Genomic DNA, 23,790 nt, shown 5'->3' with positions numbered 1-23,790 from the left:
TTTGGAGCACACAGAATCGCTCTTGAGGGTTCATAGTTGATCTCTTTTTCAGGCATCATATTTGCTATTCCAGATCTTTTTGCATATTGAATTTTATTTTTTGAGCCTTCGATTTCAATACACAAATAGCCCTAGGTGTTAAAATATGTTTCTCAGAATACATTAGATAGAGTGGTCTGATTGTTGTACTTTCATTTTTAAAATGTTGCCCATTTTTGTTTTCACATATCTTACTATTTATAGTATCGCCACTTTGTTTTTCCATTCGTGCTGCAATTTTGTTTAAGTTTTTTTTATCAGCACTGACATTTTGTGTCCGTTTGCCATGATAATGCATAGTTAACTAGGCACATGACATTTGACATCATGGTGGCCATGATGTAAAAGAAATGCATTAATGTCAATAGGGAAGAAAGTGAGTGGATCAGTGGATTATAATAGTGCAATGGTATTTTTATGTGTCCCAGAGGCCAGTGAAATGTCTGACAACTATGCTGGGCTGAATGTTGTGGCCAAAAATGTCATCTGAGCTGTGAGGCGACAGTGGTCTGTGCCACCGTGCCTCAAACAAAAAAAAAAAAAGACGCAGATGGAATGATAAACACAAATAAAATACAAGTGGCCAAACTAGTGTGGAGACAAGCAAGGACACAGGCAGGCAGACACCGATGGTTTAGTCACCAACATGTGTTTAATCGCCATATGTACAATATCTACACACACAACCTAGTGCCCCTGCACCACACACCCTCAGTCCAGGCCTCTCTCAGCCTTGCCTTCCTTCACCGCCTCCACTCCTCTCCTCCGAGCTACATCCACTTCCACTCGACTCCAGCTGACGAATGGATGGAGGCGGCCCCTTCCACCTGGATGTGCTCCAGGTGCCTCCTGACGAGCTTCCTCTGGCACTTCCTGGTGTGGCGGAAGTGCCGTACGAACACCTGGAAGCACTCCGGGTGTCCCTGGTATTCCTTCTGCCAGCACCTCTGGGTGCGGCGGAAGTGCTGACGTCCAGGGCTTCTCAGGCGTCTGGGTGCCCCTTGGCGGTGACCACGGGCCTCTTTAGGGTTGAGCTTCCATGCTCCATTCCCGTGGCCCCCATACCAACAATGGAGGCTGCTCTCTTGTGGTCCGGAAGAGGCGTACTCCCTCTTCCCATCCTTCCAGGCGTCCCGGCTGGGTACCACCCCCAGCCACTCGCCACACTAGCAATGAGTTAAAACAAAAGATTACATATTGAAAAAAATGAACTAATTAATCGCATAAATGTATCACAATTAATCATATCTAACATTACAACATGTGATTCTAAAATTAATAAATAAATCTTGACCTAAATACACACTGAATCACAAATTTAATGTAGAATCAACAAAAAGGAATTCAAAAATTAACAATAAAGGCATAGTTTAAACTTAAACAATGACCTTAAACCTGAACTTTTAACAAAATACTACTTGTGCAAGTACAACCTGAATTTGAATGCCTTCCTAAAAGACAAGTTGAAAGCTAAAGACTGATTTAATTGAAACAATAAGCATCTCTTAATGGGCATACATTAAAACTTGTGTTAGAACTCCATAAATACAATCCTCAACTGTTCATCATCATCAACAATTTGATAATTATCCTCTACACAAGTGCTTTTCAACTGGTAAGCTGTGGAAATAACAGTGTATTGCCCTGGGTTCTGACCTGAGAGAGACACACTTCTGTCTGAGGAGGAGGACAAGACTACCTGGAGGAGCTGACATAAAAGCAGCTCTGTGATCGCCTTAATTTTAATCTAAATTTTAATCAGACTCGTTTAACCGCTCTGTACAGTCTTCCACTTCAGGATTAGGCCGGGTTTATACTTGACGTGACGTGATGCGAGACGCTACTTTTACGCAAGTGGTGTACTGTTTTTACTTACTTAACATACTTTACGTAAATCTGGAAGATTCCACCAGATGGCAATCCGAGATATCATCACGGTGCGAAAACATTCGGCTTCGCTGTGTTGTGAATTGCTCAAAACTGAAACATCCATTATGCTATTCATTGCAGGCTACATGTCCTCATTGTCCTGTTCACCTTGGAGATGACTACTGATGGCCCTGGGTTTCGAGGAAGTATAGTAGCTGTAGCTAACCTGGACCATCACAAGTACAGATATATAATAATCCAGTCAGTCAGTCATTCTCCAACTTGCTAAATTCTAACACAGGGTCACGGCAGGAACAAATGTTTCTTAAAATCAATATTAAAAGTAAAAATTCATTTACTGGAGACAGAATGTGTACATAGCTATATATAAGATAAATCGGGTAGATCATGATGATACCATCCTTTATAAACCCTATGCTAAAACCTCCTCCCACAGATTATATAATTTCTCCCCATTTGTTGTTACGTTGGATGAATCCACAGAGCCCTGCATTGTATGACATTTATGAATGCCATTACTAACTCAATCAAATGATACTTGGATGAATACTAGGTAGATATACCAGTATTCTAAAATTGTTTTTACTGTTAGTATTTATCTATTTTATATTCTGTTACAGAAAGAAGAGCAACATTGTTCACTTGTATAATTGAAGTACTTTAAAAAGTAAAAAGCCATTAAATGGGATTTTGAATATTGTGAAATTTCACTAGTATTGCTACCGAATACAAAAATTCTGGCATTGTGACATCCCTGTTCATAACTGCACCTGATCTTGTTACTTCTTTACAGCCACACATGTATCTTTTCATTAGAGAGATAGATTAAATGTCACACTGTAGATGGTTAACCCATTTTATTTGCTCATCCAGTTTTGACCCTTAATCCACTTCAGGGTGGGGTTCGAGGCTTATCTTGTCAGCACTAGGTATACATCAAGCCAACCTGGGTAAGGGTGCTCTCCTTATTCAGTTCTATTCAGGAGAATTGGAGTGAACTAAATGTTTACCAGCAATAGGAAAGAATGCTCCATCAAAAATAGAAAGGAATTCTAGAGACATGAAGACTGAGTTGTGAAGCCGTCATTAAAGGAAAAAAAAACAACAGACTACATATATGAGGCAAAGGAGGAACGAAACAATGCCTGGAGAAAAGAAAACACTGCAGCACCAAAGATACTGCGAAAAACAGCCACAATGGAAGACAAAAGTCCCAAGACCTGGACAAACATGTGATCCATGCCTGGAATGAGTTTGGATTCTTCTGTTTTATTTTCAAGGGTGTTTCTGAAACCATGTGAAAAGCCGGAAACAGAGAGCAGTGGGGCTGTAATCAAAGGTTGCCAAATTGTTCTGTAATAGGCTTTGCAAGTGCATTACGTAACCTACTGTATATTCTCTCAGACACTAAAACATTCTAATTCTAAGCGCTGTTAAAACTGATGGTAACACTTCTTACCAATCTCACTATTTTACACCTCCAATCTTAGTATTTTATTGCATTTGTTTTTTAGCAACATGTGCAACTACTTCATAAACTTCTTTGTGAAGAGTCTTCTTCTTCTTTCGGCTGCTCCCGTTAGGGTTTGCCACAGCGGATCATCTTCTTCCATATCTTTTTGTCCTCTGTAACTTGTTCTGTTACACCCATCATCTGCATGTCCTCTCTCACCACATCCTTAAACCTTCTCTTAGATCTTCCTCTTTTTCTCTTCCCTGGCAGCTCTATCCTTAGTATCCTTCTCCCAATATACTCAGCATCTCTCCTCTGCACATCCAAACCAACGCAATCTCGCCTCTCTGACTTTGTCTCCCAACTGTCCAACGAGCTGACCCTCTAATGTCCTCATTTCTAATCCTGTCCATCCTCGTCACACCCAGTGCAAATCTTAGCATCTTTAACTCTGCCACCTCCAGCTCTGTCTCCTGCTTTCTGGTCAGTGCCACCGTCTCCTACCCATATAACATAGCTGGTCTCACTACTGTCCTGTAGACCTTCCCTTTCACACTTACTGATATCTGCCTATCACAAATTACTCCTGACACTCTTCTCCACCCATTCCACCCTGCCTGCACTCTCTTCTTCACCTCTCTTCCACAATCCCCATTACTCTGTACTGTTGATCCCAAGTATTTAAACGCATCCACCTTCGCCAACTCTACTCCCTGCATCCTCACCATTCCACTGACCTCCCTCTCATGTACACACATGTATTCTGTCTTGTTCCTACTGACCTTCATTCCTATCCTCTCTAGAGCATATCTCCACCTTTCCAGGGTCTCCTCAACCTGCTCCCTACTATCGCTACAGATCACAATGTCATCAGCAAACATCATAAAATTCTTTCTGAAGAGTGCCACGTAAAATTAGTATGGCTTGATGGTTCATAGCTAGCAAGGGAACTATAATAATTCAGTAGGTGCAAATTCTGCAGCATTTGTTGTCTCAATCCTATAAAAGTTAAACTTAAACAAATTTAGGGAATTCAGGAATGTCTGCCTCAGAAAGCAACCTACAGTATAGGTCAGTCTTGCAATATAATTTCCACTCTGTTGCACCATCACCATTCTGAACAGCGATTCCAGTAAGTGTCATTTTTTCCATTTTCTAAACATTGAATTGTTCAATTCATACTTTAACTGTATTTTGTTAATAACCATACAATAAAAGAAACACTTGTTTCCCAGAAAAGTATAATTATTATATTTACAATTTATTTACAGTTAAAGAAATGAGCAATAATTGCAAAGTTTGTACAAAATTCTTGATTTCTACAAAGAATATTTAATACAAAATGTACAAAATCATGAAGGTAAGAAAAAACCGTGAAAGAAGTTAACATTAAAACAGGAAACTACTAAAAATGAGTCAAATTTGTGGATAATAATATATGTTATCATTTTCCCCTTTTTGCTATTCTGCATTTTTAATGCAATTTTAGCATTTAAAGATTAAACTCTAACCTCTCTTTACCAAACAATGTCAAGTGCTTTCAGGTTACAGGAAAGATGAAAAAAACACGTAAATTTCAAATTAGTAATAGTACATTCAAAATACCCACCCAAGCAGTCCATGCACTGTCAGTGATTGAGCCATTAAAACATCCACATACAGCATAAGCGTTAAGACATTGACAAAAATCCATTGATTTATACAGCTGAGCAGACGAATCAATTGCCTTAGAAAGTTTTAAATACACAGACATAGCTGCAGATTTTTTGCTGCAAAAACTGAAGTTCTTAAAAATGCCTTTCATGTACTGTTTGAATTAAAGGCATGAATGAAAAATATGAAAAGAAAAAAATGTACTTAAAAGTCTGAAAAAAAAATTGGCTTACCGTAAGAATAACTCAATAAAAAAGCTAAACCAATCCAAACCAATCCATTCTCAACATCATGAAAAAAGTCTTTTCAATACAGATTTTCATTTAAAGACTGTCACGCCTGCTGTCTTTTTTCTTGATCTGCTTAATGAAATGAGAAGCAGGGTTTTGTTCTGCTCACTGTACTCAAGTGGAGCTCTAACTCCTACAGCAGATTAGTTTAAAGAGAAAAGAATAGTGGGCTTGGCATTACATTCTGCTGATGAGAATATTCACTTATATATATATATATATATATATATATATATATATATATATATATATATATATATATATATAAACAGCAAAAACAGAATGTCAACACCAGTGATACGGGGAAAAGTACAAACTATCCAGTCCAAAGCTGTTTCAAGTATAGTTACATTTTAACTAGCAGTTGTCAGATTATTGCACTATTTCTCTCTTTTTTATGATTTCAATACTCAAGTTATGTGTTACAATTTATGGCACTGAAACCAGGCAATGTGACTTTTCCTTTTCTTTGTAAATCAGAATCTGTCCCTTCGTTCATCCTCTGAATTAACAGTTTCTCATAAAGCAGAGGATGATAAGCTCCAAGAGTACAAGCAGCGTCGTAGTACTTCTCATGGTAGTGGCAAAGGTCTGTCTGGCGGACTGATGGGATGTACTCATAGACGTGAACTTCTTGGCACAAACTCATCATGACGAGGATTCCTGAAAGAGATAAAAAAAATTCTCTACTGAGAGATGGAAGAACTGCTTTACATCGTCCTGAAAACGTTAAGATCCATATTCAAACAAGTTGCAAAAACTTATTTTAAGATTAATTCCTAGAATGGCTATGATCATTTAATCCTTTTTCATATTTCTCCTACATCAGTCAGTGAAAGCTATAAATTTGTCATTTAAAGATTTTATTAATACTCAATGTGTTTCATTAGCATTGCTATGTGTGCTTGACTTGAGGTTAAAAGAAGATTATGAGATCTTTCACAACACCATTTATTTTAGGAGCATGAAATTCAACATTAATTCCATTTTTGTATTCCATGCAATCACTTCTAGTGAACAAGATTAATGTAACAAGGGAATAATCATACTGTGACCTGAGATGGAAATGTGTCAGTCAAAGTTGATGAAAATAATCACACACCAGCAGAGTAATTGTTTAAAAGGAGTTAAGCACACTTCAGAAAAGGAGTGGATGGCAGCCATGTACAGAATTCACACAAGCTCCACTTGCGCATAGCATACAATTATTCAACTTAAAATCTTTTATCGGGCACAACTGTCTCATTTAAAATTGTCCATGATGTTTCCAGGGTAAGATCCAACCTGTGAACACTGCAATCAAGCTCCAGCCTCACTGGGTCACATGTTTTCGCCCTGCACCAAATTAACATCATTCTGGACCAAAATCTTTAAATTCCTTTCAGACAGCCTTGGTGTCACAATTGCTCCTAACCCATTAACAGCTGTGTTTGATGTTCTTCCAGATGAACTTAAAGTGGAGAAAGACAAACAAACTGTGATTGTCTTCACTAAACTATTGGCACGCAGAATTATTTTGCTCAACTGGAAGAATCCTAGCCCACCATTATTTGAAATTGGTAAAAATCTAATTCTCACTTAGAGGATACCTGTGCAAAACGTTTTTTAAACCTGGCAGGATTATTTATTTACTTATTTTTCCTACTATTAAAGTTGTTGGCCTAACTGTCTTTCTCATGGGCGGGGGTTGGTTTGATCTGCAACTTAATTTAGTAAAATTTGAATTGTATGGAATGTTGTTTGCTTTTAATACATTCAATAAAATGATAGCAACTAAAAAAAAAAACAGAAATAAAAAGAGTTCAGCAAAGTAATTGTCACAAAACAGGAAAGGATCTACTGTCGGTGCAAAGGGTAAAAATAAGCAATAAACAAAACCAAAACAGCAGATTTCCTAACTATATAATTGCATTCTTTGTGAAAAGTATTTGTTTATCTAAAAGCTATGATACAGGAGTATGGACGTCACCATCTTTTATACGATCAAAGCAATTACATCACATGCCAAGCAAGTGACCTGCTGCTAGAAACAACGGGACCAAGAACACTCATACAGAATGGTGTGGCACTAAAACTAAATAAAGCTCAATGTGTATTTGTGGGTGTTTGTCAGATATGCAAATCTACACTGTTGCACCTATCTGCTCCAAATTTAGTTGTGCAGGGGAACACCACAGGCTGTTTATTCTGTGATTTAGGTAGCATTGGGTGACCCGCTAGTATAAAATATCAATAATAATAATACAATTTGTGACTTATGAGAAGGACTTATATGTTCTAATGGACTCTTACCTATAAAATTCCTGCCACTGTTCAGAAGCCATTATGAGGGTTAACAGAATTTTATGTTACATAGCAAGGTGTGTAGAGTGCATGTCAACAGGGGTTACATTTAAGCTTTAAAATAACACACTAGTGAGGTCACACTTAGAGTATTGTGTGTATTTTTGGCCTCCAGCCTATACAAAATGATAGAGAGGCACTAGAATTAGTCGAAAAAGGGCAACCAGGCCAATACAAGTTATGTGGAAAACATGGAGGAGTTGAACCTTTTTAGTTTAAGCAAACGCCTTCTGGCTCTCTCATTTTCATTCCACAAGTAAGTAATGAATGCTGCAGCACTAGAAAGACTTTAGAAGTACACATTAACTTGTTTTCTGCCTACATATAAAGAAAAGTAGATAACACTGCTTATTAATGTAGAAGAGTAATGGTTGTGAATTTACAGTGCATCCGGAAAGAATTCACAGCACATCACTTTTTCCACATTTTGTTATGTTACAGCCTTATTCCATAATGGATTAAATTCATTTTTTTCCTCAGAATTCTACACACAACACCCCATAATGACAACGTGAAAGAAGTTTACTAGGTTTTTGCAAATTTATTAAAAATAAAAAAAACTGAGAAATCACATGTACATAAGTATTCACAGCCTTTGCTCAATACTTTGTCGATGCACCTTTGTCAGCAATTACAGCCTCAAGTCTTTTTGAATATGATGCCACAAGCTTGGCACACCTATCCTTGGCCAGTTTCACCCATTCCTCTTTGCAGCACCTCTCAAGCTCCATCAGGTTGGATGGGAAGCGTTGGTGCACAGCCATTTTAAGATCTCTCCAGAGATGATTAGTCGAATTCAAGTCTGGGCTCTGGCTGGGCCACTCAAGGACATTCACAGAGTTGTCCTGAAGCCAATTCTTTTGATATCTTAACTGTGTGCTTAGGGTTGTTGTCCTGCTGAAAGATGAACCGTCGCCCCAGTCTGAGGTCAAGAGCGTTCTGGAGCAGGTTTTCATCCAGGATGTCTCTGTACATTGCTGCAGTCATCTTTCCCTTTACCCTGACTAGTATCCCAGTTCCTGCTGCTGAAAAAAATCACCACAGCATGATGCTGTCACCATCATGCTTCACTGTAGGGATGGGATTGGCCTGGTGATGAGCGGTGCCTGGTTTCTTCCAAACGTGACGCCTGGCATTCACACCAAAGAGTTCAATCTTTGTCTCATCAGACCAGATAATTTTGTTTCACATGGTCTGAAAGTTCCTCAAACACCAGGCGGGCTGCCATGTGCCTTTTACTAAGCAGTGGCTTCCATCTGGCCACTCTACTATACAGGCCTGATTGGTGGATTGCTGCAGAGATGGTTGTCCTTCTGGAAGGTTCTCCTCTCTCCACAGAGGACCTCTGGAGCTCTGACATCGGGTTCTTGGTCACCTCCCTGACTTAGGCCCTTCTCCCCCGATTGCTCAGTTTAGATGGCCAGCCAGCTCTAGGAAGAGTCCTGGTGGTTTCAAACTCTTTCCACTTACGGATGATGGGGGCCACTGAGCTCATTGGGACCTTCAAAACAGCAGAAATTTTTCTGAAACCTTCCCCAGATTTGTGCCTCGAGACAATTCCTTTGACTTCATGCTTGGTTTGTGCTCTGACATGAACTGTCAACTGTGGGACCTTATATAGACAGGTGTGTGACTTTCCAAATCATGTCCAATCAACTGAATTTAGCACAGGTAGACTCCAATTAAGCTGCAGAAACATCTCAAGGATGATCAGGGGAAACAGGGTGCACCTGAGCTCAATTTTGAGCTTCATGGCAAAGGCTGTGAATACTTATATACATGTGCTTTCTCAGTTTTTTTATTTTTAATAAATTTGCAAAAACCTCAAGTAAACTTTTTTCACATTGTCATTATGGGATGTTGTGTGTAGAATTCTGAGGAAAAAAATGAATTTAATCAATTTTGGAATAAGGCTGTAACATAACAAAATGTGGAAAAAGTGATGCGCTGTGAATACTTTCTAGATGCACTGTACATCAAATCCAAAGTAGGTCCACTTCAAAGAATATAACACCAAATGATACTAGGCATAGAATTATGATCAATTTATTTAAATGACTGACTTGTAAATATCAATACAAGAAAACCAAATCAGAAAATTGAAATCCTCAAAAAAACACAAAATACTAAACTCTTAAGAAAATAAACATCAAGACCAAATTGCAAACATAATGCAAACCAACTAATAGTAATAGTTTTACAATTTCTGATTATGAAGCCCAGATACTTGAAAACAATTTCCAAAGAACAATTAATTATATAAATTGTGGAGTATGGCCGGTAGTTTATCCTGGCCAATACCCTCAAACAGCCAGATGGAGCCCTCCCAGCAATGTGGAGATGCCCCGAATTCCAGCAGGGCATCATGGACCTTGGAGTTTTCCTTCACAGCCCTGCTAGATACTGTGGGGGCCACTACGGGACGCTGCAGGGAGGAACAGAGACATGCATTTTCCGTATAGCCCGGAAGTACTTCCAAGTCACAAAGTACTTCTGGGCTGAACAAAAAAAGAAGAGTTTTCACCTGACCCGGAAGTGCTGGGGAATCACATGGACTGGGGGCTGAGAAGCACTTCCGGGTTAAGAAATATAAAAGGACTCTGGGAAATCCCAGCAGAGAGCCGAGTTGGGAGGAAGGGTGACTGAGCTGCTAGGAGGTGTGGAGGATTTGATTATTGTTATTGTATATAGTGGAGGTGGAGGTGCTTTGTGCACTTTATTATTATAATAAATTAATTATTGGGACTTTTATCAGGTGTCTGATCTGAGGGGTCAAGGGGACAACAGCGCCCCCTATCTGTCACAATATATATATATATATATATATATACACATATATATATTTTGGAAGCTGGCCCAGACACAGACAGGCGGATACGTTCATCTCACCCACAATCACGTTTATTTACAATAAAGTCACAAAAGTGCACCACAAACCCCCAAAGTCCCCAAAAGTCCTGGCCACACAATGCCTTCTTCAGACCGCCTCCTTCTCTCCTCTTCAGCTCAGTCCACTCCACTCTCGACTCTCGCACTTAATGAAGGGGGGCGGCACCTTTTATTATCACCCGGATGTGCTCCAGGTGGGCTCCAGCAATCACCCGCTGACACGCCCCTGTGAGGCGGAAGTGCCGGCTGCATCCCCGGAAGCACGCTGGGTGTCCCTGCTCTTCTTCCCCCCAGCACTTCTTGGTGTGGTGGAAGTGCTGAGGTCCAGGGCTCCCAAGGCATGGGAACGGCCCCCTGGTGGCGACCACGGGCCCCTACAGGGTGGAGCTACAAAGCTCTGTGCCCATGGCCCCCAAAGCAACCAGGATGGCGGGCCCCATATGATCCAGTGTGCATGTAGACCCTCCTCCGGTCCCTCAAGGCATCCCGGCCGGGTCGTTGCCCCTGGCATCCCTGACAGTATATATATATATATATATATATATATATATATATATATATATATAGCTATACAATTTCCTGAAAGAAATCTCTAAAACAGGGCTGTTAAAATCAGATTCTGGAGGGCTACAGGTTTTCGTTCCAGCCACATTCTTCACTAGTACTTGATTACTACTTCCAATGGAAAAGACTTCTTTTGAATTGACTTTTTAAGACTCTGACCTCTTAGTTGTTTATTTTTCCCTTAAACAAAATCCAAAAGGATAAGATATAGTCTCAAAATAAAACTATAAAGCATTAATTACAGAAAAGTTTACATTTACCATTTTATAAGCCAAAGGCTAATTTAAAATGACTGAATTAAGGCTATAGACGAGAGCCATGATAAGACCATTTGACAATGCCTTAGCAAGGAACTGATGGCAATGTTGTGCTTTTAGTAGCTATTGAGGTGGCAGCACATTTGAGTTTTAAAAGGCAAGTACAGGCCAAGCTTCGTTTGGTGTCCTCAATAGTAAAGAGTGGAAACCATTAATAACCAAAAAGGGTCAGCTTGACTGTCAAAGTCTGTTCTGGAAGCACCCTTTAAAAGGCAAGGACCATTCTTGGATAGTGTACAAGTCCAATGTAGGAAACATTCATGCAAACACCGACACTCGTACTCACACCAGGCCATTTTATAGTCACCACACAATTCTTTGGGATGTGGGAGACAAAAGTAAAGCACCTGGTAAAGAAACTAACACAGAAATGGGGAGAACATGCCAACACCACACAGACAATGACAGGCAATTACCAGCTTGAAATTAAAAATGAAGTCTCCTGGAGCTGCGAGGCAATGCTAACCACTGTGCCACAAACACAATTACTGGAAAAAATATTTGCCCACGAACAAAGTTAACAGTCTGATGACGCCACTTGATCATGGGATTGATGCGGTTCTTGGGAATTTTGCAGCAAATTAAAAGTTTTATACTACTAGATTTATGTTATATATACAGGTATTGTGTTTTTCACTCTTAACCTGTAATAGTGTGATGTTTCCCAAAATGTGATAAGCTTTATTTTTATTAGAAAAATACATGTGACAACAATCCCTCAAATGAAAGATGACATTCTTTACTGTAGACTCAATTCATTAGAAGTACTCACATTATTAGAAATCCTTGCTGTTTCTGCTTAGATGACTGCCAATCAATGACAGTGTTATGGCTGCAGCAGGTGAGGAGGTACGAATAGAGAGTATGTGCAAGTTGTGACCCCCTAGGAAAAGCTTAGACAGAAAGCCAGATGTACTAACGAGTGTACATTGAGAAACACTGTCATAGCTGCCATACACTATATAATGAAAAGGAATTTGGGATGATGTTCACCATTAAACACATTATATACTGTATAATAGATACTGTAATCTTTGTTCAGTTTTGCACTAATCTTAAAATAATCAAGAACAAAATGGCAAAAAATATACTGAATACCTACATTGAATTCACAGACAAACAAACTTGTTTTAAGATCTAGCGTTCTTCTCATTTTATAACCAACCTTTAAATCTAATTCAGTTACTTGATGGCTTTTACTGTTAAATACTCTAAAGCCTGTTTGAAGTGTTTTACTGTACTGCTCGGGTTAACTGGCCCTGTGTGACGGTGAGCTTGAGCAGATACTGTGATGGATTTGTACCCAGTCCAGAGTGGTGTCATTCTTTCCACCCATTTCTGTTAGGGCCCAGGCATCTGCAACCCTGGATTTGATTAATATATAAGCCCCTAAGTATGTATGTGTGTGTTTGTGTGTATTTGTCAGGTGTGCAAATCCACATCATTGAACCTAGGCTATATTTTGTTCCATAATTTAGCCTGTACCTCCAAGGAATGCTGGGATGTGTTTGGTATGCTAATCCATACCATTGAACCCATCTCTCCCAAATTTTGTACACATTGGTCATTTGTACAGGAAAACAACGTAGGCTGTTTTATTCTATAATTTAGTTGCTGCCTTAACCCCAGGTAGAGCTGGGTGCCCCTGCTAGTATTAAATAATAATAATAATTACAATATTAACTGTTCAGGTTAATTGGTCCTGTGTTGAGTGTGTGCTTGAGCAGATCAGTGATGCACTGGTGCCCTGATAACAGTGGCTTCATGTTTTGTAAACTCCAAGCATTGATTATGCAACAATGGGCTGCCATCAGTCAGGATTTGGCCCAGAAGTTCATTGACAGTATGTCAGGGTGAATTTCTGAGATCTTAAAAAAGAAGGGCCAACACTGCAAACACAATACAATACAATACAGTTTATTTTTGTATAGCCCATAATCACACAGGAAGTGCCGCAATGGGCTTTAACAGGCCATGCCTCTTGACAGCCCCCCAGCCTTGACTCTCTGAGAAGACAAGGAAAAACTCCCAAAAAAACCTTGTAGGGAAAAATGGAAGAAACCTTGGGAAAGGCAGTTCAGAGAGACGCCTTTCCAGGTAGGTTGGGCGTGCAGTGGGTGTCAAAAGATGGTGGTCAATACGATACAATACACAGAACAGAACAAATCCTTAATACAGCATAAAAATAAAAAATTTTTGAAGTACGGAGCAGAATTTAAAAGCAGATGATATCACATAATAAGATATGGATATTTTTAGAGTCCTGGAGACCTCATCCATCAAGCTGCCTCCCCCATTTGGCCATTCCATGGCTAAAACAGTGCTGGGCCAGCCAATCCGATGAAAGGACCCCTCTTTACCACGATTCCTACGATCCTCCATCAGGGATGACTTTACCATAGGCAGGCAAATAACTTGGCAGGTGGGCCGTGGCACCAATTGCCACATTTGAGTACTGAGATATTGATACCAAATATTGACTCTTTGCATAAACTTAATGTAGTTGTCAATAAAAGCCTTATGAAACTTATCAAATGCTTGTAAATTATACTTCAGTATACCACAGAAACATCTGACAAAAATATCTTAAAAACACTGAAGCAGCAAACTTTGTGAAAACAAATACTTGTGTCATTCTCAAAACGTTTGTCCACGACTCTATGTTCCAGAATGCTATGTTATGTTTCATAGTAGCCCCTCCTGGCATCACACAAGAGGCTGATTCATCCATCTTCAAACCTGCTTAATTCAGTTCAGGGTTGTAGAGGGTCTGGAGTTTATTCCAGCAGCATCACACTCAAGGTAGGGACTAGAGGACAGAGAGCTAGCCCATGCTCATCACAATGCCAACTTGTGCACACCAGGACAATTTAGAGCCATCAGCTAACCTAACACACATGTCTTTGGGACGTGGGATGAAAGGTGTAAAGTAATGCATTTTGAAATGCTTTGTGTCTGAGCGATAATGTGTCCCATTAGGCTGCTGCACTTAGAGGTCTGTCTTTTAGTTAAAAATAACCTAAGAAACTCCACTTCCATTAAAGTAATAAACCTTGATTTAGCAACCTGGTTAGGTGCTGTTTATAAATCTGGTATTCCAGGCAAGTTAAAAGCCTGGATATGTCAGTATGGCATTTTGCCCTGAATATTCTCGCTTCTTGGTCTATTAAGTGCCAATATACAAGGTCAAGGCTTCTGGAAGAAGAATCAGTGGATACCTGCAGGAGTGGCGGGGGCCAATTCGAAGCCAGAGTAAAATCATCCTGTACCGTAAAAATAACAAGCTTAAACTCCCCATCAGCGGTGTGTGTGATAACTTCAAAGTGAGCCATGCAAAGGAGCTACTGCAGTATAGAGATTCCTGTGACCCTAAAGTCCCCTAAGATGGCATTGAGATCAAGACAGAGAGGAAGTGGAAGGCAGCAGAGACTGTTGAGCTGGCATCAAGACTCCGCTGATGCATGAAAAACCTGGTGGGCACATAAATGCATGAGAGGACTGGTGTTAAGTGCAGTACAATTTTGTGCTATGTTAAGGCACAGAGGAAGAAGAGAAGGCACCTAATGCAGAAGGAGGTGCAGGTAGTGATTAAGGAGGTGAAATGATGCTGCTATCATATATTCTGACAAACCTGTATTAAAATAAGTGAACTCAGAAAATGAATGAATTGCTAGACATTTAATTTATATACAATACACTTTTAATAATTTGTATTATCTTAAGCTGCATCACCTGCTGGTCAAATGTGGGAGAGTTTCAGTTAATTATTATTGTTACATCTTTTATCATTTCCTTAGTTTTACAGATGCTTCCTGAAACTTCTCCACTGCAGTGCTGGGGAACCTATAGATGGAACATCTACAGTTAAGTCAAAAAGTACTGCTCTTCAACTGAATCGCCGAGTGTACAACAACACAGTGGCCTGCACCGTGCTCGACTCTGTTGCTGTGGATGATCAAGGAAGTTCTTCTGCAGAGCAGGACAACGAACAACTGAAGCCTCTTCAGACAACGTGTTCTCTTGAGTGAAATTAAGTAGTGCTAGGAATTCCACACGGTAGCTTTCCTTTATGAGTTGTGCTGCATTGTACACCTGTGTGGCATTAAAAATAGGGTCTAGGAGATAAGAATTGGTTCGAATCACAGACAAGCATGTGAAATAGTAAACATGCAAAACAGAGCCAATTTCAAACATAAAAGCAACAATACAAACCTGAGCCATAATTTTACTAAGTTTACCTCACCTGATATTGCAGCCATAAGTGGATGAACATGCATTTTTGTAAAAATATTGTGCTATGATGTACTTGTAAAGCACTTTGGGCTGGAGTTTACTGTGAAAAGTGCTACATAAATAGTAATTGTTAATTTATTTGTTTTTGTGTATGTCAAAGTATATTTATATAATATATGCAAAACAAAGTCATCAAGCTTATAAAATATTAAATATAGTGTAATCACCCTTTATTATATATTAAAACATATGCAATAGTTAATATAAAAGTTATAAAGTAACTCAGAAGAGTTGCCCCTTGATACATATGACATGCCTTCAAAGCAGTCTAAAAGAGTCTAAAGCTGCACCATTGTAGAATTCTGATTTGTCACTTCATGTGCTCAATATGCTAGGTCGCATGGTAAGATTGTGCAGCTCTGACCATCACATTCAACGGCTTAGGACTTTTGATTTATAAGTTTGGTGAAATTACAGCGAGTTTCTTTATGAAAAAATTAAGGACTTCAGTGTCAGAAAACGGTGTATTAATCTCTGAATACATGTGTCTTTTATATTCCTGTTTGTGCATAACAATGTGATATACATACAGTAGTATTTTGTTAAGCCAAGTATGTATTCTCCAGATAATTACTATGACATGCAAAATATCTGAGCAACAGCAATATTACAAACAGAAAACCAAGGAGGGATTGCAATTAATCACTGCAGCTAAGCGTATGTACTGTATTTGAGTACAGGTAACAGTTATAGTTTGTCAAATACAGTGTAGCTTAACTCCTATTGAATTATAAGACATACTTCCATTCTGTTTACAAGGCTAATATGTAGTTTTTTTCTTTTAGATCGCTGTGAATTGCAGACACTGCTGACTTTCCCAAAAGTCTATTTAAAATTTTCTCTTTCTGATACATTTCTGGATGACTGAGATGTAACAGACAAAAAACACCAATCACTATTGGTCACCATCACTAATCACTATTCTATTCCTTAGTTACCCTAATTTGCACCTGAGATGGACTTGCAAGCTTACATATACTGTATACAGGTAAAATTCTGTTATAACGAATATCTTTACAATGAAATTTTCATTACAACAAAATATTTTTATGGTCCCGACAGTTTCCCCATATGACGCGAGTCTATAGAAATCTCGTTACTTCAAAGTACCGTATCAGTCCGAATTTAACGCGACCCCCAATTTTTTCATGAAGATTTTAGAAAAAAAAATCAGAATTTAACGCGATCCATTCATTTTTCATAAAAGAATTCAAAGAATTCCGCCGTCGTAGTGATAAACCGTTCCGTTTCATCATTCTTTTACACCAACCCATACTTGCTTTAAAGTCTGTTTTAGGGATGTTTAAATTAGCAGCCTCTTCTAACGCTTTAAAGTTTAGAACTTGACGGGATATTGGGAATCCTTCATTTCGCTTTTCTATTACTAACTTCTTTAAACCTTCCTATTTTGGGTCCACTAAAAGATTTTCTTGAGGAATCTGCATTCATATATTTCGTTAAATCTTTTCTCCAGAGATGGATGTTTACTTCTGGAACTCCGTTATTTCCTTGAAGCTCTCATGTTGTTCATTCTCTCTGCCTTGTTTGCAACCATAATCTTAAAATTCATATCATAGGTTCTCCTGGTACCTTTATTTATTTGTCTCTTTGATGAGCCTTTTTTCTCAACACTACTATTAAAACTTGCACTCATTTTTTATGGGCAACAAAGAACCCGCCGCTAAAGCAAACATGCAAATTACTACTATAACTGTTGCGAGAGACGTGGACTACACTTACCTGTGAATCATAGACACAATAGCCACTTGCTGGCATACGGCGGACGCTCGCCGGAATCGAAATGCTCAAAACCAGTGATTCCACCGGAACTAGAAACTCTCGTGCAGTCTCGTGTACTCTGACCGATCCGAACTATACCGAACGTGACTCGTGTGACCAACATGCAGGTCGGTCGGAGGCACTGGCGTACTAATAAGAAGAGTTGTTACATTGAATTGCCTAGTCTTTGAATTTTACGCAAGTCCACTTTTGAACGGGAAATATTTAGTCAAAAAAGGTTGCGTTGTATTCGAGCCAATACGGTACATTCAGCAGATACTTTCATTATAACAAAGTGACCTTGAAATACTTGAATGAATAATCCACAGAGCAGTTAGTTCTGTGGCCGCAGCTCAATTGTGCACAATGACCCCCAAACAGAAACACTGTAATTTTTTTTCTTTCTTCGAACTTTCATCGTTTTGTTTTTGTTGTTTGCTCTTTTTGTTTCCTGCGGTTTTCAGTGACACCTTTTGCTTATTGCTCGTCAACATTTAAAAAACATCCATTGGAATTTAATTCATTGTCACCCTCCTATAGAAACGGCAGACACGACAAAACGATAACAGTTCATATTAGAAAAAAAACTTTACATTTTTGCAGCTCTCGATTGCGGCAAAAAAAAAAAAAGACGTTGCCAGTGAATTCGGAATTTCGGCATCAACGCTGTCAACTTTCTTGAAAGACAGAGCAAAAAAAGGAAAAAAATCTCGGGTTGCAAACGTATGTGAACTGCTGCATTTGAAGACGTTGAAAAAGCAGTTTTTATGTAGTTCAGAGATGCTCGTTCAAGAAACATTCCTATTAATGCGACACTCATTCAAGAAAATGTGAGGTTTGTAAACTCTCTTGGGACCTCCCCTAACTAGACGACACGCCGAAGAGTGTCGCGAAGTTTGATCTCTGCATCTATGGAAGACTGTTTATCTGTTGCTGTGGCAACAGCTGGCTCAAAGATATTCTGCATCTCTCAGCTATGCTGCGTCTCTCTGCCAAAGTAAACAGAAAAGATATCGATGGGTGATGCAGCCTGACTGCTGTGTCTGTGTATAGAAGAGTGGCAGATCACGCGACAATAAATAAGTGTGCCGTTCCTGTTTCAAGCTGAATAAAGCTGGTTTTCCTAAAGTACTGAGACTCAGCCTCCTGTTTTGGTGTGCAAGACAGGGACTTATAGTGCGACCCCAATCTTTTATGATTTGCATCTGTGTCACTTCACTGCAGCGCTATGAGACTATTTTTGCCCTGCCCCGGACAAACAATCTTCCACAGACGCTGCAATTGCGCTTCAGAAAAGTGTATTATCGCAAGGAACTCTCGTCAGCATAACTTGTAGGCAGGAGGAGATTAAAATTAACACAAAAGAAGCTATTGGAATGATTGCAAACACCTTGGCGCAAAGTTAAAGAAAGCACTATAGTAACAGACAGAATCTCTTTACAATGAAATTTTCGTTATAACGACATATTTTTTAGGTCTCTGGGAGTTTTAATGGATTTTTACCTGTAGTATGTAGCTGCAAAAGTAAAACTGACATAAATTGCATGCTGGGAGTGTAAACTCTGACGTGTTCTGAGAATCTATCAAGATGTCAAGGTACAAATAATCCATCCATCCATCCATCCATTACTGAACGTTCTTAACTTCAGGTTGGGGGTCACAGGAAAAGGATAAATAGCAAAAATGTCCAAATATAAACGAATAGACATATATGTATGTACATATATGTACATATATATATGTAAATATCCTTGTTTGTACCTGCACTTCAAAATGTGCACACTTTAGGTAGCAAAAATGAAAAACCACTGACTGAGCTCCAGCAAATAAAATGATAATCTTCAGGGGCATCACTGAGCCCCAAAGTCCTGGCTTCAAATCCCAGGTCCTGGGTACTGTTCATGTACACTATGCACCTCCCGTCTCCATGTTTTCTTCCACATCCCAAACGTATGCAGGTTAATTTAACGGGTGACTCTTTGCTCATGTTTACATGTAACTACGCCCTGTGATGGTTACCTCCTAGCACCCTATATGGCTAGGGTAGCCACTGCCCCCCTGTGATGTAAATTGAATAAGCTGGTTTGAAGACAGATGGAAAGACTGTTGTTCAATCGCTTAACAAAAGTGCATCTAAACTAACAATACAAATGATATATTTTTTCAGTTCTGTAAGATAACATTAAGAGTAAATGTACAACCCAACATACTGTAGCTATGTTGGTAGTTCCGTCTGTTTTAATAACACAGACAAATAAGCTTACTGTTTTGCTTCCATCCGAGTGAATGTAAAAAAAAAATACTTCTTAAACTGACCTCCGAATGCTTCCCCTTTGCTTTGTTTTCCTCTGAATATGTTAATAGCTTTCTTTAAAATAAAAATCATGCTTCTGCTACAATACATTGATTGGCGAGTAGGCCCCTATGCATGAAACTATTTTTGTCTGACCAAAAAATCGTAACACAAACTCGTATCAATTAATGTCTGCTTAACAAGCCATTTTAAGTTTCCTGCACAAAGAATCTGTACAGTTAGTAACTAAATGTGACAGTCCACTGGATAGGATCCTGTTCTTGGTACAAACCATGGGAGATATGCTTAGCTGTGATAGATAAGTGCAACAGTCACTCCAATCACATTTAGTGCACAAGTGTTCATTAGGTCAGCATGGAACTAGACCACTATTCCAGCCTGATGGGCACTTCAGGGGGCTTTCTTCACAGTAGTTTATTGCGGTACAGACTCCATTGCACACACATTTTTTATTAGTCAGTCTAGACCCTGGTGAGCTTTTAGTTTTAGTCCTATGATTTGTGACGCAAGGCTATGCCAACAAGGTTGATTAAAACAGGCCGGGTCCATTGCTACATATTCTGTTTAGATTAATTCTAGGCAGTACTTAATTATTAGTGTCTAAAAACATGTGGGGCATGGCATACTTCTCACAAAACAAAGAGTGTGATAATTGTTGGTAACCTGATTACCCACAGTGTGTAAAATTGCAAAAGACTCTCAAATGGTGTGAACATTTCATGTAGATTCATTTAAATTATTGTAAGAATCCTATAAAAAGTCTTTCAAAAGACAATCACATGAATGCTTTTTGACTCCCTGCTCTCATTTGAACCAGTTCTTTATAAAACACTGGTCAGCACCAAATTTCTCCTATAAAATCTTCCATCCATCCAGTATCCTAACTACGGTGACCGGAAAGAAGCGCACAGAAAAAAAGAGCCCAGGAAATATCCATACAGAAAAAAGCGCAATCAAATAAGCGCACAGGAAATAACCGCACACGGAAAAATGCACACACGTGAAAAACCGCATGTGGATAAATGCGCACATGGAAAAATGCGCATACGGCAAAGGCGTATATGCAAAGAAGAAAAAAATGTTATATTATACATCACAATAAACGAAATTGTATAATTGTTCACTAAACGTATTTATAAACTTGTATGTTTTATTTTGTGCTAATTGGAGTAGTGGGCTATTGGATGGTCCATTAAATAAAATAGTCATTAATCCTTTTATTACTGTTATTGTTGTGCCTAAATTACCATTTCTAGGAAATTGTTATTCTTTACAATAGTTTTCAGAATTTATATTATTCCTTCTTATTCCACAGGTAGGCAAATTAGGGTTTTATTGCTTTGATTACGGCAAGTAAGTAAAGGTCATCCTATAAATAGGCCACACAGTTAGAGTTTTCTTTAATCTTCCCTAACTTTTGAGCAAGGCAAGTTGACATTTTTTTTTGAATAAGCGAGATGGAGTTTTCGACCAGTCAGAAAGGCAAGCAAATTCTCGGTTACAAGGAATTTGAATATCTGCGTTTTCGTACAACAAATGGAATAGATACTTGGAGGTGCCGTGAGAATCGATCAACAAAGTGCCATTCCTTAATGAAAACGAAGAACGGAGACATTGTACAAGAGCAAACCAGTCATTGTTTTATTATAATAAAAAATGTCTAGCATTATAGGTGGAGTATATTTTATATTTGTAATAGTTATATGTTGCTGCCGTGTGCGCACTTTACCGTATGCGTATTCTTCCATGTGCGTTTTTTCCCGTGTGTGTTTTTTTCCATGCACTTATATGATTGTGCACTTTTATCTGTGTGGATATTTCCTGTGCGCTTCTTTCCGGGATTCCCTAACTACAGGGTCACGGGGGTCTGCTGGAGCCAATCCCAGCCAACACAGGGTGCAAGGCAGGAAACAAACCCCGGGCAGGATGCCAGCCCAGCACAGGGCACACACACTAGGGACAATTTAGAATCGCCAATGCACCTAACCTGCATGTCTTTGGACTGTGGGAGGAAACCGGAGTACCCAGAGGAAACCCACGCAGACACGGGGAGAACATGCACACTCCACGCAAGGAGGACCCGGGAAGTGAACTGTGAGGCAGCAGCGCTACACACCACGCCACTGTGCCGCCCCCATAAAATCAATAAACTTTGTAAATTTAGGTATGCTGAATCTGTTTCTGAAAATTAATTCCATTAATTCCGCAAGATATCAGATTTCGTGAAAAACTTCATTTTGAAAAAAAAAAAAGATTAAAAAAAAAGTTATATTTGTTTTGTGGTATAGGTTTTTTTCATACTTAAAGTATTATTTGAACAATGTTCTGAACTGAAAAATGCCCACTTGCTCATTCTTCCTCCCAGTGTGACCCCCTATGAAAAACATGGTGCCAGACCACAAAATACCCCTTGCTTTTCACAAATAAGGAAAAGGTCAACGGGATTAAACATAATTTTCAATAAAACCAGATAATGGCTGCCTCAGGCAACATGAAGAAATAGCAGAAATAGAACTGATGCAAGACATCAACCATGAAAGAGGAGAATTAATAAACTGATAGATGTTAAAAGAAATAGTTGGAATTAATGTGTAATAAAATAGAGTGTTAAGTCTTAGTATTTGTTGTAAGATAAAGAAATAGTCGGAGCTGTTGTGTAATAAAATGCAATATTAAGTCTTAGTATTTGTGTATTGAATGTTATACAATTTAATTTTACCATTTCATTTTTTGTTAATAATGGCAGAATCAAGACCAATGCAAAAACCAAATATGAAGATGATGCCAGTTCATTTAAGAACACATACACGCAGCCAGAATGTACAATTAACTGAACACATTCCACGAAAATCCAATGAACAACAAGGTCCCTGGAGCTGTGAGGTTTTCAGACATGCCAAAAATAAATTGCTACCCATATTTATTATGAAATACTAGGAATGTATATCTTAAAAACAAATGGCTTACTTAAAAGTTATTTAGTGCTCTTACAATGCAGCCAAACTGTTGTTCCACATAAATGTATTAGAGTTGGGGCAGAAACAGCATGTTGTTCTGAGTGAATAGCAACTCTTGAACACGTAATATCTGGCAATATTGTTAGAAAGGACAAAAAAAGCAAAGCACATCCATGAAAACAGCTTACTTAATTGTGGTGGTCTATAACAGGGTCATTCCATATAAAAACCCACTTTATAAGGCAAACATTTTTACACTGAGCCATAAGCTGCTCTCTTTCCTATATATTGTATCAATTCCCTCAAGTATTCTGCGTTCTGCATTTTGCCTCTTTCCTTCATTCACACTGCACGTCTCTCATTTCCAGCAACTGAAAAAACTGGCAACACCTTGTACAATACAAATGAGAGGCACATACTGGGTAGCTCAACAATCCGTGGACATTAACATTTTTGAAATGATTTCTCGAAACGGACTTAAAAAAATGCAGATGCACACAATTGTCGACACATTGTTGATGTTTTACATATTTTTACACTCTACCATAACAATATGCAGTTCCTTTACAAAAAGTCTTGCCTGATATTTACTATGCAATTAAACATAATGCTACACTGATTAAAAAATGTGCATTATATAGCACTATGATTGTTCTGCATGTATACTGTATACAACTAGATAAAACATATAAAACCTAGATTAAATAAATAGTGTTTTTACTGATTGAGAATCCCAATAGTAATGTTGAGTATGGGATTTTGTGGGTCCTCAGAAAATACTAAATTGATACTATAAATATAAAAGACTACAAAAATGTGGTCAATGAGTCAAACATACCTCAAAACTAAGCAGCAATCAGAAGCAGAAGATGGCTGGCTATATCTCATTGTTGGCTTTTATATTCAAATGCAATGGTACACAAATTGTTTTAATCGAGGATTGCACATCTGATACTATAAACCCTCCCTGACTTCCCTTTGCATGCATCAGCCTGCTGCCAATGATTTA

At 38.7% G+C, this 23,790-nt stretch overlaps 2 protein-coding genes across 3 annotated transcripts in view; one reads left to right on the top strand and one right to left on the bottom strand.

Annotated features, from left to right (window-relative positions):
* The window catches only part of LOC120522984 (pinopsin-like), a 182,729-nt gene extending 167,204 nt beyond the window's left edge, over positions 1-15,525 (top strand). The window contains exon 4 of the mRNA XM_039743858.1: positions 15,236-15,525. Within this exon, the coding sequence (XP_039599792.1) occupies positions 15,236-15,466 (231 nt within the window). The 3' untranslated portion in view covers positions 15,467-15,525. The remainder of the gene's footprint in view (positions 1-15,235) is intronic.
* Positions 4,658-23,790, bottom strand: part of LOC120522983 (beta-galactoside alpha-2,6-sialyltransferase 2-like) — a 181,234-nt gene continuing 162,101 nt past the window's right edge. For both annotated transcript variants that reach the window (XM_039743855.1, XM_039743856.1), the window contains one exon: positions 4,658-5,988. In XM_039743855.1, coding sequence (XP_039599789.1) covers positions 5,741-5,988 — 248 coding nt within the window. In that variant the 3' untranslated portion in view covers positions 4,658-5,740. The remainder of the gene's footprint in view (positions 5,989-23,790) is intronic.

The sequence above is a fragment of the Polypterus senegalus genome, chromosome 2 (assembly GCF_016835505.1).
Source record: "Polypterus senegalus isolate Bchr_013 chromosome 2, ASM1683550v1, whole genome shotgun sequence".
Lineage (NCBI taxonomy): Eukaryota > Metazoa > Chordata > Cladistia > Polypteriformes > Polypteridae > Polypterus > Polypterus senegalus.
The sequence above is the reverse complement of the archived record's forward strand: the minus strand, read 5'-3'. Positions and strand labels throughout refer to the sequence as shown.